The sequence below is a fragment of the Liolophura sinensis genome, chromosome 3, assembly GCF_032854445.1.
Source record: "Liolophura sinensis isolate JHLJ2023 chromosome 3, CUHK_Ljap_v2, whole genome shotgun sequence".
Classification (NCBI taxonomy): domain Eukaryota; kingdom Metazoa; phylum Mollusca; class Polyplacophora; order Chitonida; family Chitonidae; genus Liolophura; species Liolophura sinensis.
In genome coordinates, this window is record NC_088297.1 from 20,645,956 (window position 1) to 20,663,866 (window position 17,911).

A 17,911-nucleotide genomic window follows, 5' to 3' on the forward strand; every position below is an offset into this window, starting at 1 on the left:
GACATAAAATAAAGAAAATTGCCACCCCTCATAATTTCTGTACGTAACGGTATGCAATGCTTTTTACTTATTTATTTATTTGATTTGTGTTTTACTCCCTACTCAAGAATATTTCACTTATACGATGGCGGCCAGCATTATGGTGGGAGGAAACCGGGCACAGCCCGGGGGAAACCCACGACCATCCGCAGGTTGCTCCAGACCTTCCACTTACTTCCAGGGAGAGGAAGCCAGCATGAGCTGGACTTGAACTCACAGCGACCGCATTGGTGAGAGGTTCTGGGTCATTACGTTGCGCTAGCGCGCTAACCAACTGAGCCATGGAGGCCCCGCAATGCTTTTAAATTCAAACAAAAAATCTTGCAAACAAAAACAAAAATTTATTTATACATTTGATTGTTGTTTAAAGTGAATTATGCTGAAGAATTCTTCATTTATAAGATGGTAGTCAGGTTTATAAGCTGAAGAAACCCGAGTGCCCGGAGGAAACCTGAGTGTCTGGAGGAAACCTGAGTGCCCAGAGGAAACGTGAGTGTCCGGAGGAAACTTGAATGCCAAGAGGAGACTTGAGTGTCCGGAAGAGACTTGAGTGCCCGGAGGAAACCTGAGTGTCCGGTGGAAACCCGAGTGCCCGGAGGAAACCCGAGTGCCCGGAGGAAACCATTGCGCTTCGTCAGGTTCCTGACAAACGTCCTGACATAAAGCTGTCGACTAAAATTCAATACTGTGACTGTTTTCATTCAAATTCAACTTCTTCGAAGTTTTAAGATAGTAACAGCATGAAAGTATCTAGAGATGAGACAGTGGTTTCCTCAAGTTTCCTCTAAAAACTAGCTAAAACACTATCATATTGGTTTTTTACCTTATTGATCTCCCTCAGAAAATAAAGCATTATTATTGTTATTATATCAGCAAACTGCCAATGACTCCAGCAAAAACACCAATCAAATGCACACATGATTTTCACAGTCTAAACAGTTTTCACTTTGTTTCTTTATCAGTCTGATATTGTAGGGGGGGGGGCGGCGTTGTGAAAGATGAGTACAAAAGAACAAGGACAGCAACAGTAAATCTACAAAGTCTTGAAAATCTTCAAGTTACTGTGAAACTGTCAAAATTGATTTATATAAGTGATAACTGTTTTCTGCTGTTCTCAAGAATATTTCACTTATACGACAGCGGCCAGCATTATGGTGGGAAGAAACCAGACTGAGTCTGAGGAAAACCACAAACATCCACAGGTTGCTGGCAGACCTTTCCTTGTGTTATCAGAGAGAAAGCCAGAACGAGCTGGGCTTGAACTCACCGGGATCACATTGGTAAGAGGTTCTTTGGCCATATATAGAATATGAACCACTAGGCCGGCAGCCATATTAACCTAAGGGCTTTGGGATATTAACTTTTATTAAAATTATCAAAACTAAAAATTTTTTATCATTATGACCTGTGATGGTTGCAATTACAGGTTGCTAGGGTTTACAGGCTTACAATCTTTCACTGAAAATCTTTTCCAAAATGCTGATAAATCTTTGCAAAACCTCTAAATAGGCATGTACATGAATAACTCAGTAATTAGCTACCATTATTGAAAACAATTTTTATCAACGTTTGTCATTTATTTTCAAAAAACCATGTGAAAACAAGCTCTGGTTGTGTCTGGTTCTGTACATGATAACTCAATAAAAGACACCCATACGAGTCAACAAATTCTTGAAATCCTCTAAAAATTTAAGTATACACAACCATAGGAGGGGTCAACTAAAAATAACCATTTGTGCAGGGTTTCTGACCAAAAATTCCATCTTTATAGACCCACTTAAGGGACCATCTCCAAATCTCTCCTCGAGGCTCTCAATCACTGTAGGGGGCGATCTGCGGAGGCGGTGTAGCTTTTGACCCGAGAGAAGTACAATGGTGGATATGTCTTGTTGTTGAGATCAAACTCCGCCACAGACTCCTCACCAGTTAACCTGTAATAAAAATCAGTCCACTCTGTCTAAGTGATAATTTGAATATTTGAATATATGCCTGAGTTGGTGGCATGCCATGTCTGAAGAGAAGGTGTGTACCTTTTAGCTGCTAGCTCAAACCTGATGTTAGTTCTATCCCAGTCACAGATAGAGAATTTTCTAGATTTCATACATCATCCCTGCTTACCCACCCAAGAACAATGAGAGGGGGATATCCAAGTAATGTCAGTACACTGGGTGTCATGACTGGTGTCTGTAGCAATATAAAAGAATTACAGCAGAGACAGTAAAATCAGTGCAACAGCTCTACTATAGTCATCCGGATTTGCATCTGACATTACTTGAGAAAAATCCCGAGTGCTGATGTGAAATGCTGTAGGTATAAATCAGCACTGTACTTACAAGACACCACTGAACTAAAAGTGCTGCCACTGAAGCATCATGCCAAAGACACCCGATATGACAATGCACCAAGTCACATTATACTGACACCGGGCCAACTAATCCTGTTTCCTTACTCTAACCTCTCAGAGTGTCAAGCGAGGCAGCAGCAAGTACCATTTTTAAAGTCCTTAGCATGAACCAACCCAGGTCTTTTGACTTCGAAGCAGACACTCTCACAATTAGGCACTAAACCTGTGCTTGCGCACATGCTAGTAAGATGACAAATGGTAAAAACAAGCCTCCTATAGTCATCCTAAACAACTTCACCTCAGAAAAATCCCCAGTGCTGTAGTGTATGCATAGACCAGCATTGTAGTTACATTTTCTGTACTATTAGTCTAAACACCGAACATTAACAATTATAATTCAACATTTACGTTTCATAGCATCATCAATGAGGACATGGCACATGAGAATATGATGTCGTTTCCTACCTCCTCAGCTGATGTACAGAGTAATGGGTCCATACCATCTGAGCATACTTCCTTCTCCCAGCGTTACAAACCTCCAGCTCCTAAACAACACATACCGTAGAAAGTGACTGACTGATTTACAAATAACGCCAAATAACACGAAAATGTGGACTGTTGTTGTGAAGCTTGTGACTTTTTATTTATTTCATTGGTGTTTTACACCGTACTCAAAAATATTTTACTTATATAACAGCCAGCATTTTGCTGGGAGGAAACTGGGCACAACCAGAGAAGACCACACAGCCATTCACAGGTTACTGGCAGACTAGTTTCTTGTCAAAAGCCTGTTATCTTTCATAATGTGTTTAAAATGTGAAGAAAAGACCAGATAATGACAAAATTATCTAACCTTTATAAAACTTTGAGAAGGGGTTATACAGCACAAACAGCAACAGTTTTATCAGATACTGAGATATCTCACCGAGAAAAAGTACTATGAAAATTTCTTTGAAAGCTGCCCCACTTTACAGACACTCTATGTAATCTTAGGTGTCTTTTACATTATTATCCCGCAGATAAAACAACCCTTAACATGTTCTTTATGCTGATGTCACCATGAAAACTTAATACGCATGTTTCAAGGTATGACGTTACGACGACAGAGTGAAGTCCCTTTATGATATGACGTCGTCACTTTACAGCACGGTAGGACTAATCTGGTAATTTTAACATGGGGTGGCATATAGAATATTGAGAACTAATTGAAAGGATTACACTGATCTTCTGAATTGTGTTCAGGGGTGAATTTGCGTTCCCAATATTGCACAAAAAATGATGATCTGCCGTTACTTTGATTTAAACACGATCACTGCCATGTTAAAAGATAGGCAAGTAGCCCTACTGTGCCATAAAGTGGCGACGTCATTTTGCACCGGGACGTCATTCGGTTGTCGTAATGTGGTAACTCGAAAACTGCGTATAGGTACTCAGTGTGCATCTAGGCAGATTTCAAGCGTTCAGTGCTGAGCGTGCTCATTAGCCTTACGAGGTGGAAGGTCCTCTCTGGTTCGTTCTGGTTAACATTGAGAAGTCGCCGCTTGTAACGAGCATAGCCAGATGTCAGGTACTCCGTCTTCACTCTCTTCAGCACTGCCGTTACCTGTGGTGTAAACAAATGAATGCATGAAATCACTACATGTAATTAATAACACAGCTTGTAACCAGCAATTGTTCGGTAGTGCGAAACTGATAATGCATTTACTAACAGGCCAGAGATATTTATTTATTTGATTTGAGTCTTTAGGCCACACTCAAGAATACTTCGCTTATACCATAGCGGCCACCATTACGGTGGAGGGGAAGGACAGATCCCAGAAGACTTACATGTAGACTGTGTTTGCAGTCAATATATTGAAGAAAACAATTATAAATCGGGCTTCAGAGTGTGACATCGTCGTCATATGACTGAAAAATTGTTGAGTACGACGTTAAACCCCAAGCACTCACTCACTCAGAGTGTGACATCTGTGTCTATACATTTAACTTTTCTATCTCTGATAGGGCCTTATATATAGCCTTTCTATCTATGACTTCATGCACAATATTAACCTTTCTATCCATCAGTGTTCCCACAATACGCATTTCTAGTTTCCGCTGCCTACACTGGTCTTGTCTCTCCGTGAGTACTCCACGACAGGCCTTCCCACAATACGCATTTCTAGTTTCGGTGCCTACACTGGTCTTGTCTCTCCGTGAGTACTCCACGACAGGCCTTCTCACAATACGCATTTCTAGTTTTCGGTGCCTACACTGGTCTTGTCTCTCCGTGAGTACTCCACGACAGGCCTTCCCACAATACGCATTTCTAGTTTCCGGTGCCTACACTGGTCTTGTCTCTCCATGAGTACTCCACGACAGGCCTTCCCACAATACGCATTTCTAGTTTTCGGTACCTACACTGGTCTTGTCTCTCCATGAGTACTCTACGACAGGCCTTCCCACAATACGCATTTCTAGTTTCCGGTGCCTACACTGGTCTTGTCTCTCCATGAGTACTCCACGACAGGCCTTCCCACAATACGCATTTCTAGTTTTCGGTACCTACACTGGTCTTGTCTCTCCGTGAGTACTCCACGACAGGCCTTCCCACAATACGCATTTCTAGTTTCCGCTGCCTACACTGGTCTTGTCTCTCCATGAGTACTCCACGACAGGCCTTCCCACAATACGCATTTCTAGTTTTCGGTACCTACACTGGTCTTGTCTCTCCATGAGTACTCTACGACAGGCCTTCCCACAATACGCATTTCTAGTTTCCGGTGCCTACACTGGTCTTGTCTCTCCATGAGTACTCTACGACAGGCCTTCCCACAATACGCATTTCTAGTTTCCGGTGCCTACACTGGTCTTGTCTCTCCATGAGTACTCCACGACAGGCCTTCCCACAATACGCATTTCTAGTTTTCGATACCTACACTGGTCTTGTCTCTCCATGAGTACTCCACGACAGGCCTTCCCACAATACGCATTTCTAGTTTCCGGTGCCTACACTGGTCTTGTCTCTCCATGAGTACTCCACGACAGGCCTTCCCACAATACGCATTTCTAGTTTTCGATACCTACACTGGTCTTGTCTCTCCGTGAGTACTCCACGACAGGCCTTCCCACAATACGCATTTCTAGTTTCCGGTGCCTACACTGGTCTTGTCTCTCCATGAGTACTCCACGACAGGCCTTCCCACAATACGCATTTCTAGTTTTCGGTACCTACACTGGTCTTGTCTCTCCATGAGTACTCTACGACAGGCCTTCCCACAATACGCATTTCTAGTTTCCGGTGCCTACACTGGTCTTGTCTCTCCATGAGTACTCCTACGACAGGCCTTCCCACAATACGCATTTCTAGTTTCCGGTGCCTACACTGGTCTTGTCTCTCCATGAGTACTCCACGACAGGCCTTCCCACAATACGCATTTCTAGTTTTCGATACCTACACTGGTCTTGTCTCTCCGTGAGTACTCCACGACAGGCCTTTTCACACGTATAATTCATTACAGGCTTACTCAGTGATTATTATACTTGTGAATACACCAAATAAGGCCTTTTTATAAGTGAATACCACATTCAGGCCTTTCTATTCATTTATGTCCCCCAATAAGGTCCCTTTTGAGGGTACAAATGTACGATTTTTTTTTTTTTTTTTTTTTGATTGGTGTTTTACGCTGTACTCAAGAATATTTCACTTATACGACGTCGGCCAGCATTATGGTGGGTGGAAACCGGGCACAGCCCGGGGGAAACCCACGACCATCCGCAGGTTGCTGCAAGACCTTCCCACTTACGGCCGGAGAGGAAGCCAGCATGAGCTGGACTTGAGCTCACAGCGACCACATTGGTGAGAGGCTCCTCTCCAGACATGACTGTGTCCCCCATCCATAAAACAGATAGCCATCATATTAGTAAAAGATTTTTGAACATGACCTTAACCAATAATAAAATAAATAAAATATATAGAATGAATAAATAAATAAATAAATAAATAAATAAATAAATAAATAAATAAAACATATGGCATTTTCCTGCGAACACGCTCTACATCAGAGCTTTTCTACATAAGCCTGCTCCTAATAAATCACTGTTGTCTTATTCTTAATCTAACCTTATTATCCGTCATCCTGTACACTCCCCGTAACAAGCCCTGCGGTTTGCCTCCTCTGTGTTTCAGTTTGTGTAAGATTTTTACAGGATCTTCAGGGCTTGTTATCATCAGGATCGTACCTGGTGGAGAAAGACACAGGTAAATGTCAGATTGATATCTTAAAAGGATACATCAAAAGGCACTGTAAAACAAAAGTTTGGTTTTAATGAAAAAAGACATTCCAAAACAATGAGACAAATTTTCATTTTTGAGGCATATTTTACCCATCTATCCGATGCATCATTTCGCTCAATACGTTCCAAATGCCCCATCAGAATCTCACCTTCAGGGAAGAACCTCAAATATCTGTAGTACTCCACCGTGTGCCATGCCCGGTAAAGGTTGTCCACATTCCTCTCTCCTGGACGCACGTACGATGCCTTACTGATGTAACAGCCTGCCAAAGGAAAGATAAACGTCATATCATTCATTTTTGACTGAAATCTGTCTTTTGTAGTTACTACATGCACATGTAATTGATATCCATACAAAGACTGGAGAGATGTAACTCTTCTGAAATGGAGGGGAGGTTAGGTCATGTATTCTGTATTCTCTTGTTACAATTATTATTGTTATAATTATTACGCTCATTCACATTTACCACGTATTGTGCTCTACATGTGTGCACTCACCATTGTATCTGAGATGAGGTCTTTCAATATACATGTTTCTCCAGCCCCCATATTTTTTGCTCTTTCCAGTGTTGACTCCCCATATCCTGTCAACAACAACAAAAATTTACTTTACTGACTTAATGTTTTGATGTGCTCATGTTTGAGAGTAACTGAATTTATCCTGATAGCTGCCGCATGTAATGGTAAATGAAAATATAGAGAACGTTAGTGTGATGCAAGCAATGAAATTATTCTTGGCATTAAAAAACTGCTTATCCACTAAACATCCAGGACTGCAGACAGCTACATGTGTAGTCAACTGGACAACTTTCTGATTTTAAAAACTGAATTGTTTCAAAATTAACTGAAGACAAATTCGAAACAAACCCATGAAAAATGATGACATTCACTGGCACTGTGACAAGAATAGATGGCTAGAAGGAGAGCCGAGATCTTGCCTGCAACACTGCACCTATGTCATCTCAGAGAGACAGTATAAAATGCTGGTCTTGTATTCAGTTCTCCATCTCCAAGCACCTTTCTGGAAACTGGTTACAGACCACTATAAACCGAAGGCCAATGGGTTCCCATGTTTAATTTATTTTTCTTTATTTGATTGGCGTTTTAATCAGGCTTCAAGAAATTCCTCAGCAACAATCTAATAAAACACTTGTACATAAACATTTAATGATGCATTTATAGGAATGGGGAGAAACGAAATGGAGAAATTGGACAAGACTCACTTGAGACAGGCACGTCTCCAGATCTCATCATCACGGGCACACAGGTAAAAGCCTCGACACACCTGGAAAAGAAAAACATGGGAGTAGTATTAAGTGGACAGTGGTTAAAACACTGAAAAAAAAAAATTGACTGTATGTAGAAATCTGCTTTAAAATAAATTCTTTTACTTGGATGACTTCTGCCATGGTTATTCTGTGTTTTCGTAACACAGAGATTGCTTCCCTTTTCATGGATTATCCCCCTGAAGGTGTCAGTTCAACTATCCAATGCTATTAGCATTTGGAAGTACTGGTGTGATGGAATTTAAACAACCACAATGATTAACTGTGACTAATCTGCTTGCAAAATTTCTTGTAAGGTTATTTACTTCTGAATTATTGCATTTACTCCTGTGCTTGGAGAAACTGACAAAGTAAACGCTAATATTTTCCTTAGTCCCATATATTTTAATTCTGAAAAGAAAGACAGATACCTACCATCAAGGAAAGTAACCCATGTATTATGAAAATAGGTAATTAAAGGATGGAGGAAAGTATGTGACAAACGGTTGAATCTGTCTGCACTGGATGAGATCACCTGACCTCATGGGTGAAAACGTCAGGACAATGCTATTTTGTACAAGACGGAGCATGATGTCAAAGTGGTTTATTGCTTTGGGATTTGCAGTTGCAAACACCAACGCCTTCTATCCAATCAATGCTGCACATTTGTTTATTTAAATTGGTGTTTTATACTGTACTCAAAATTATCCATCATCAGACAAAATACTGCTTTTTTCATTAAACAGAATTGGCCACGTGGCGAGGCGTGTATATACCCAAATCCTACAGTTGATGTCTGCCGTCATATGTCTGCCGACTAAGTTATTTCCCTTGGTTAAGTTGTAAAAACAATGGTGACATCGCTGAAGCAATTCACCTATTCATCTGTTTTTTGTGCTGTTACATTCATTACATGCTTACTCAGTATTAGGATATGGAAATATTGACACCATATATTTCCATATCCTACCACTGAATAATCATGCAACTAATAATACTTCACTTATACGACCGTTGCCAGCATAATGGTGGGAGGACACGCTAGCTGTACAATGCACTCTGTCCTTCAACTTACCATTGCAACATTCTCCAGGGCTATCATGTCAAGGTCATTAGTGATGACCCATTTGAAGATGTAGACCAGAACTTCCACAGGTAGGACAGATATGTGGACAGACTGAGAAAAAAAACAAAAAAAAACAAATCAGGGAATAAAAAATTAAGGGCAAATACAGGCCATAGGCAGAACAGATATGTGAGCAGACTGAAATAAAACATTTAAACAGAAAGTTCATGAGAATAGGATTCCATGCATTGGGCTAATGCTTTTCAGCATTTTGTTGCCAAATCATCTAATTTTACAGGAAGGAGTCTTTATGCCTATACTTTGATTTTCTCGCTCATCTCATCAACTCCACCTGCTACGTGTATAAGCCATATTTGCATTTCAGAATGCACGCCACTACACTCGACAAAACAGAGCAGCCGGAAGTTAGAAGTATGAGGCTGTAGCTGCTTTTCACAGCCAATAAAATGGCAACATTTCAAAGTAACACTTTCTATTTGGCATTTTCAGTCAATTTTATTTGGCATTTTCTCCATTATTTTTACTAAAAGTTACTGCGAATGGGGACACGATTTCAAATGCACAATTTCAATGGTACAGATATGTAGTGTAGTAAGCATGCTGCCACTGGGTTAAAGCATAGATGGATGAGTGAAAATTAGCACCCAGCACTTAGCTCCTGTGGAATGTGAAAGTGACTTAGTGCTCAGGACCCAAAGAATTCTAGTGTCCAGTCTTTAAAAAACTTAAGGCTAATAAGGCAATGATAATGTTATACATACCTTCCTTAGCAGAATGAATACTACACAAAGTGGTGGCATTACACTTCCTTCTATAAGACCAGGATTACCAATGGACACTGTACCAATCTTTCTAAAAGGAAATACCTCAAATTCTTACCACCCCACAAGGCCTTCTAAGAAACATCTCCTCGCGATCTATACCCTGTCAACACCCCTAATCTTCACTGTTTCCAGTCAGACTGACAGATAGTCATGGACTGTAGCTTTGTGAACTTCACCCTGTCGCAGCAACACCTCCCCCCCCACCCTCGATCTTACCCTCTGTTCTCAGTCAAACTGACAGATAGCCATGGGCTCCACCTGTAGCAATATGAATACCCTGACACAACCCTCACTGATCTTACCTTCTGTTCCCAGTCAAACTGAGAGATAGCCTTGGACTCCACCTGTAGCAATATGAATACCCTGTCACAGACCCCCAGATCTTATCCTCTGTTCCCAGTCAGGCTGACAGATAGTCTTGGGCTCCACCTGTAGCAATGTGAATACCCTGTCACAACCCCCCAGATCTTACCCTCTGTTTCCAATCAGGCTGACAGATAGTCTTGGGCTCCACCTGTAGCAATGTGAATACCCTGTCACAGACCCCCAGATCTTATCCTCTGTTCCCAGTCAGGCTGACAGATAGTCTTGGGCTCCACCTGTAGCAATGTGAATACCCTGTCACAACCCCCCAGATCTCACCCTCTGTTCCCAATCAGGCTGACAGATAGCCTTGGGCTCCACCTGTAGCAATGTGAATACCCTGTCACAACCCCCCAGATCTTACCCTCTGTTCCCAATCAGGCTGACAGATAGCCTTGGGCTGCACCTGTAGCAATGTGAATACCCTGTCACAGACCCCCAGATCTTACCCTCTGTTCCCAATCAGGCAGACAGATAGCCTTGGGCTCCACCTGTAGCAATGTGAATACCCTATCACAGACCCCCTGATCTTACCCTCTGTTCCCAATCAGGCTGACAGATAGTCTTGGGCTCCACCTGTAGCAATGTGAATACCCTGTCACAGACCCCCAGATCTTACCCTCTGTTCCCAATCAGGCTGACAGATAGTCTTGGGCTCCACCTGTAGCAATATGAATACCCTGTCACAGACCCCCAGATCTTACCCTCTGTTCCCAATCAGGCTGACAGATAGCCTTGGGCTGCACCTGTAGCAATGTGAATACCCTGTCACAGACCCCCAGATCTTACCCTCTGTTCCCAATCAGGCTGACAGATAGCCTTGGGCTCCACCTGTAGCAATGTGAATACCCTGTCACAGACCCCCAGATCTTACCGTCTGTTCCCAATCAGACTGACAGATAGTCTTGGGCTCCACCTGTAGCAATATGAATACCCTGTCACAGACCCCCAGATCTTACCCTCTGTTCCCAATCAGGCTGACAGATAGTCTTGGGCTCCACCTGTAGCAATATGAATACCCTGTCACAGACCCCCAGATCTTATCCTCTGTTCCCAGTCAGGCTGACAGATAGTCTTGGGCTCCACCTGTAGCAATGTGAATACCCTGTCACAACCCCCCAGATCTCACCCTCTGTTCCCAATCAGGCTGACAGATAGCCTTGGGCTCCACCTGTAGCAATGTGAATACCCTGTCACAACCCCCCAGATCTCACCCTCTGTTCCCAATCAGGCTGACAGATAGCCTTGGGCTCCACCTGTAGCAATGTGAATACCCTATCACAGACCCCCTGATCTTACCCTCTGTTCCCAATCAGGCTGACAGATAGTCTTGGACTCCACCTGTAGCTTCATGAACTTAGCCACCAAATCCAGTTCTTCCTCATCTTCTTCGATCACACTGGTAACAGAGAAGATCACAAAATGTTCTATTAGATTTAAATAAAACCTAATGAAGTGGATTTGATGTTATTGTTTTTTTACTTTATATATTTATTTTTTTCTTTTGATTAGTAATAGCATTGCACAGAAGAATATATCACAAACATGAAGATTATTACATTTATTGTTGGAGGAAACAAGAGTGTCTTTAGTAAACCACCATCATTTGCCCTGTACCTGAAAATTCTCCTGAATTACAGCCACAACCAAATCAGCTGAAGTTGGATTCAAACCTGTAACCTTGGACACAAAACCTAACCAAAAAACCCTGGTTAAAAAAAGACTGAGCAGGATTTGATCCTGTCCATGTGAGAAAGTTTAAGTTTGCAAATTAGAATATTTGTCATGCTACTGAAGTCACAATTATGACTTTGGCCCTTTTCCTTTGGTCAGTGTATTTCAATAATATTGCCAATCTTTATCATTAAAAAGAAAAGAAGACAACGTACTGATGTTTTTCTTTCAACAGTTTCATTTAATCACCAATAAAACTTACACAATCATGTCATTGTTTTCGTTGTCTTTTTTTTTGGTTTCTTTTGTAATAAAATTAGCAACACTATATGTAAATAGCACACTCACCAGCCTTCCACAGAGTTTTCACTCTCTTTCCTCTCTGTGTAAAAAAGATATATTCAATATAAGTAAAAATCAGGTTTATGTGCGATTCCAGCTAGAGAGAACAGCTGGGGAAGAAGCATTAATGTCAGATGCTTTGAGTAAACCACCAGCTTTTGGTAAGTAACTTTCAAAACAAACTTTAGCAAGAACTGTCCAAATTATTTGCCATTAAGTAAATATCAGACTCATACCTGTACAATTTATCTGGTTAAACTGATTCTAAAATTTGAAATAGTTATATTGCAGCTCACTTCTGAAATTTTGGGAATTTCATCACTGATTTTGAAAGGTAACAAGTGCACAGACGAGGGTAATAATTTGGGCTATTCTAAAATAAGGGCAAAAATTGTACAGGATTTGCGACAGTCAATTAACATATGAATATGTTATTTATTATATGGACTAACCCTGTGGAGAAAAAATTACAATTACATGTATATGGCTAAAAAGAGCAGACGAGGTGTCCCAAAAATGAGAAGAATTAGGGTTTTGAAGTGGAAAGGCAGGTACAAGTATAGATCTGAGATTTGTTTCGTTCTTCCCAGCTTAGCTTTCAGAAACATAGATCTGTACTCTTCCATTCACTAACCTGGAACACAGTGTTTTCAAGAGTAATAAAGACCATAAAGTCACAATTAACACAAATGTATCTGTTAAATTTTCCAATGAAACTTTCTGAGCTTTCTGAGTCCTACTGACAAATGTGTAGCTATTGTTTTCGCAGGTGGCACTTGCACACACGTGGCTGACGTTTAAGTGGTACAAAAAAAAAAAAGCTCAAAGAGCGTCAATTTCTGTTCATTTTAAGAGCATCTGGCACTTCATACTTCTACATGTACTTCATACACTCAACAATTAGCTTTCAAAACCTCATTGTCCACTTTTGCGTCCTGAGCTGTTCTATAGATTGGAATACTTAAATAACATTGTGATATACTTATACAAGATGTCAGATTTTCAATAGACGTCAGCGTGATTGACATACCAGTTTAGGTCTATCGGGTAGACAGTATCACGCAGTGAGCAGCTCAAAACAGACCTTATTTTTTAATATGACTGAGATTTTCTGATCAAGAATCGACTAAGGTCAGTGTCAGTGGTTGCAATAGGTGCAAAAATGTCTTAGCTTGCGGGCAGACCACGTACTATTTATTTATTTCATTGGTGTTTTTACGCTGCACTCAACAATATTTCACTTATACAACTGCCGCCAGCATTACGTTGGAAGGAAACCGGGCAGACCATGGGGAAAGCCACAACCATCCGCAGATTGCTGACAGACCTTCCCACATAAGGCCGGAGAGGAAGCCAGCCTGAGCTAGAGGCTCCTGGGTCATTACGCTGTGCTAGCGCGCTAACCAACTGAGCCACGGAGGCCCCGGCCAAGTATTAAGTGGATCTGGATATTATAAGTATTGCATATGCAGCGAGATATGCTGTTGGGGTAGCAGAATACAGATACAATGTCATAATCGGGTGCACACGGCGTCTGGGCTAAGGGTATATATATATATATATATATATATATATATATATATATATATATATATATATATACACATACATACATTTATCAGTAAATATAAGCCATCCTTAGACTGATTTTTCAAAAATTATGTACCTAGAAAGAGTGCCTGTCACCTGTATAAACACAGTGACATTTCAAACGATCAGCGAAAAGAAAAAAAAAAATGAAATAAAATAAAATAATTTAGCATCTGTAAAAACACGAAAAAAAATTCCAGTCAGGCCTTTTTTAAGGGCCGGTCGCATAGCATCACACATGTAATATTTTAATTTTAGCCTATCCTACATAATCTACTAGAGGAGCCTTACCTCTAGCAGATGGGACTGGCCTGTAGTCAATCATTGATTCCACCTCAGGAACCAGCTGTATAGCTCTTCTGTACAAATCCACAGCTAAAAACCAAAAAGTCAAGTTTAAATTTAACATTATTTATCAATTTCCACCTTGCAGTACAAGTCGTTTGTTCAGTTGGTAGTTGAACACCCGTCAAACGAAACTTAAGTGAGGGGTGAAAATGAAAGATAATACTAATTTGATATAACAACTACTTGTTATATCTTTAATTTATCATACGGATTTGTCTACAGTATACTTCTGTATGACATGTTGTAATATTTCAATTCAATTCTCCAAAAAAATTCTACGTTTAAGGCACTATTAAAGTCAATAGTCATGTGTATTTAACAAATTTTGTGTCAATTTATACAAAGTGTTTAACAAGATTGTTCAAGTTCATACCATGTGTTTAACTTGTGTTGTGAGAGTATAATATATATTTGAAACAAAATGTTGATCAAATCTCACCTTCTAAGACATTTCCATTCTCTTCAGCTTTAATTCCCTCCACAAACAGCAACTTGGCCTGAAAAAATATAAATAATAATTAAATAATAATTGAATAATAAGGCTAGTATTGAACAAAAACATTAAATCTCACTTGATTCAAGCTCCTTACCACTGAGCCACATCTGTCCCATTTTCTTTAGTAGTTTAGTATCATAACAAGCAAGTATATGTAATTTTTTCACAAAATAGTCTACCTGTAAGCCATTTGCACAGTCCACACGGACTCCTTAGTCTCAATGAAAAATAGTTTTAGAGTTTGGTGAAGACTTTAGGCAGACACAACAACAATCAAATAAATAAACAGATAAATAAATACATAATAAATAGTAAATAAAATTATCATCATACCTTGTCCTCTTTGCTGAGCTTTGCCAGTTGAAGCTCCTTCACATTGTGCTCAGTGATGCCACCATCGATGGGGCTGTTCCGGGCACTGGACTCACTGGATGACGGCTGACGCTCGATGATCTCGCGCTGCCATGCCATTCGAAACTGGCTCAACTGATTGTCCAGGCTCGGGGGATCAGCCAGTGAGAGATCGTCAATCTCTGCTGGTAATCCATTTTCTGATGCCTGCAGGAAAATGTAATCACATTTACACATGTATGATTGGAATTTTAAACTTAAAGGGAAGCGAACATATATGTGTAGAATTTACAACTGTGTGGTTTTGGCCTTATAAAAAGACAAAGCAGAATGAAGAATTCAGCTTTCGAGTGCATCAAATACTCTAATTTTCAAATCCTTCTTTTAATGACCTTATCTTTCATTTGATAACCTCACTATTTCATGATGACCAGGATGGTTGGACACTGTAATCATGATGGCTGTAGGATGGTTGGATACTGTATTCGTGATGGCTGAATTTATTTACTGATCTCTTTATTTACATGATTGCTGCTTAATACCATACTCGGAAATCATTAACCTTCGGCAAATTATGGGTGGAAGACGAATGTACAAACAGCCACACAAGTGTCATCCAATGATCATTGTCAGCAAGGCCCGAAAAGCAGTGAGCCCAGGTAAATTTACAATTTACCTGTATAAGGCCAGGTTCAAACCCACAACTCGCTTGTCCTTGCAATCAAGGGGCAAGCGTGTCTAACTACCACAATGTAGTATCATGATGGCTGCAGGATGATTCATTGATGAAAAGTCAGGTACAACTTATATAAAACATGGATCAAATTAAGACTTAAACACGTCTGTGTTCACTGTTGTGAGACACATCTGCATTTCAGACTGTGTGCTCCTGCACTCGCCAGAGGGACTGTGAATAGACGAGCACCCAGTCGCCACCACTCGGCTTTGAAGTTTGAAGCTTAACCTGCTTTCTTTGGCCACTGAACACAGTACATGTGCCTGCAGGGTATCCAAGAAACGCTTTTGGGAGATCTATTTGCAATGTGAAATTTCAATAAAACTAACATTTGGCATCAAAAACATGCTGCCGCAAACAGATAAATAGAGAGAAAATTATATCCAAGGCCACGAGTAAGGCGTGATCTCGCAACATTTCGACTCACAAAAACAAAATGGCACAGAGAGCCATCTGAAATATGAGTGTAGCTTATAAAAGTTGTACTCCACCATAACTTAGGATCATGTTATTATTTATCATACACAATTGACAGGTGCTCTTACCTGTCTGCAAGAGTCATTAATTACAGTCACGTGTAAAATATGAACCTACAAAATGAAACTGAAAGGTCATAATCAATGATAAAAATACTTTCAACGAAAAAAGGCGTAAATCTATAGAATGTGATGCACAATATCAAGGCTGTGATTTTTTGTTTTTTGGTTTCTTCCTTGTTGAGTGCTGTTGACCTGTGAAAGTTTCCCCTCTTTCTTTTTTTTTGTTGCTTTTATCTGGTTTGTCCTTGCGCGCTTATTTTCACCTGACAATAAGTTGTGTCTTGGTCTTAGCGTTTTTGTTACTGACACTTCAGTAAAGCTATCAACCTTGTTGATTAAAGATAGATTGTCTACGTATTTCATCATAAAGCTCTCCGGTTTCAACTTGTCAACAGACTTGTTGTTGTTGTTGTACGTTATGGCTTAGCGAGCACCCATTCAACTTTGTCCTTGCCTTTTTTCACCCTTGACAGTCTTAATGATAGCTATATTTTACCTCGGGCACATTACTAACTCACCATTTTTTCCAGCTGGGGAGCTGAAAAGGCTCAAATAAATAGCTCACGGAAGGAAAATACGATAACAGTGGTTGAAAACAATCTTGCTTTGCGTACGGCTGCCATCTTGAAAACGACTGATTTAGCTGTCAACATGAAAACTGCTTTTCGTCGCGCAAGACAAAAAGTGTTCGAACAAAGTATCACTACAATCACGCAGACAACTGTTACCGACCTTAGAAACGTATTATTCTTGCCATATGACAAACGGGTGCAAACCACAAGTAATCAATTCCAGGGCTAACTTATAAATATTATATTAATCAGTGAAAACAAACCCTAGAGGTAACAGCTGTAAAACATAAATAGATATGACAAGATCAGCTCGGTCGATGTCAGAGGCACCAAAGTAATCATTGTAGCAACGTGAAATTTATAGTCAGGGTCACTTGCGATCTGTTAGTGTTTCTTTTGTTTCATGTTTATCTCAGAACATTTTTTTTAATCTTAAACATATTGACGTGCATAGGGAAGCTATATATTTAGCACATGTGGCAAATGACTCTAATGTTACATCCTTTCGCTTCATTAATGCATGTTTTTTAGTTTTTAATTTTCATTTTAAATCAAGAATATGTTTTCAATGTTTTGACATTGCCTAAAAGAATGCACAAGGAGCGAGAGGACTGTTGCACTTTTAAAATATCTCGTCTCTGGTAGGAGTACAAGGGAAATGACCTCATCGGCACGGATCGCCATAACGAGGCTCTTCATATTCCACAAGATGGCGTCTTGTCATTAGTACAAGCCGAACGATCGGCTTCTCTCTTCAGTAGTTTTTCTTGAGGAAAAGCGGATTTTTTCTTTCCTCTTACTGTGGATCCGTTAGGTAAGTGTTTAATGTCCTTGTGGAATTTACATCTATCCTCATGAAGTTATATATTAGTCTTTAAACTATTCGAATGAGTGCACTGATTTCTAAGTTTGGTTGCGGTTTTCCGGTTGGGGGTGTCAACAGGGAGCCCTAGGGGGAGAAAAGTAAGGGTTCCGTGGGGGTGGGGGTCAGGGACCGCGAAAGTGGGTGTGAGGGAGGGGACCTGAGGTGAGTGGATTATAAGAAAGGCCATGTCTTAACTGCTGG

General features: G+C 40.4%; 2 protein-coding genes across 3 annotated transcripts in view; one reads left to right on the forward strand and one right to left on the reverse strand.

Annotated features, from left to right (window-relative positions):
• Window positions 1-287: 287 nt before the first annotated feature.
• LOC135463630 (F-box only protein 9-like) lies at window positions 288-16,898 on the reverse strand. Its single transcript, XM_064740975.1, has 14 exons — window positions 16,792-16,898; window positions 14,981-15,205; window positions 14,591-14,648; window positions 14,095-14,178; window positions 12,220-12,253; window positions 11,497-11,596; window positions 8,999-9,100; window positions 7,882-7,943; window positions 7,157-7,242; window positions 6,808-6,921; window positions 6,486-6,604; window positions 3,873-3,986; window positions 2,849-2,928; window positions 288-1,970 (listed from the first exon to the last, which is right to left on the reverse strand). The coding sequence occupies exons 1-14, from the start codon at window positions 16,792-16,794 to the stop codon at window positions 1,856-1,858; spliced, it is 1,296 nt and encodes a 431-aa protein (XP_064597045.1). The 5' UTR covers window positions 16,795-16,898; the 3' UTR covers window positions 288-1,855.
• A 668-nt stretch (window positions 16,899-17,566) lies between these two features.
• The window catches only part of LOC135464237 (phosphatidylinositol 4-kinase beta-like), a 40,010-nt gene continuing 39,665 nt past the window's right edge, over window positions 17,567-17,911 (forward strand). For both annotated transcript variants that reach the window (XR_010443646.1, XM_064741742.1), the window contains exon 1: window positions 17,567-17,659. The gene's annotated coding sequence lies outside the window, so the exon portion shown is untranslated. The remainder of the gene's footprint in view (window positions 17,660-17,911) is intronic.

Excerpts from the sequence above, each read along its gene's own strand:
- LOC135463630 (XM_064740975.1), bottom strand. Across the intron at positions 12,254-14,094 it reads GCCAGTCCCATCTGCTAGAG|AGAGGAAAGAGAGTGAAAAC; the intron begins GTAAGGCTCCTC and ends TTTTTTACACAG. Across the intron at positions 3,987-6,485 it reads ACAGGATGACGGATAATAAG|GTAACGGCAGTGCTGAAGAG; the intron begins GTTAGATTAAGA and ends TTTACACCACAG.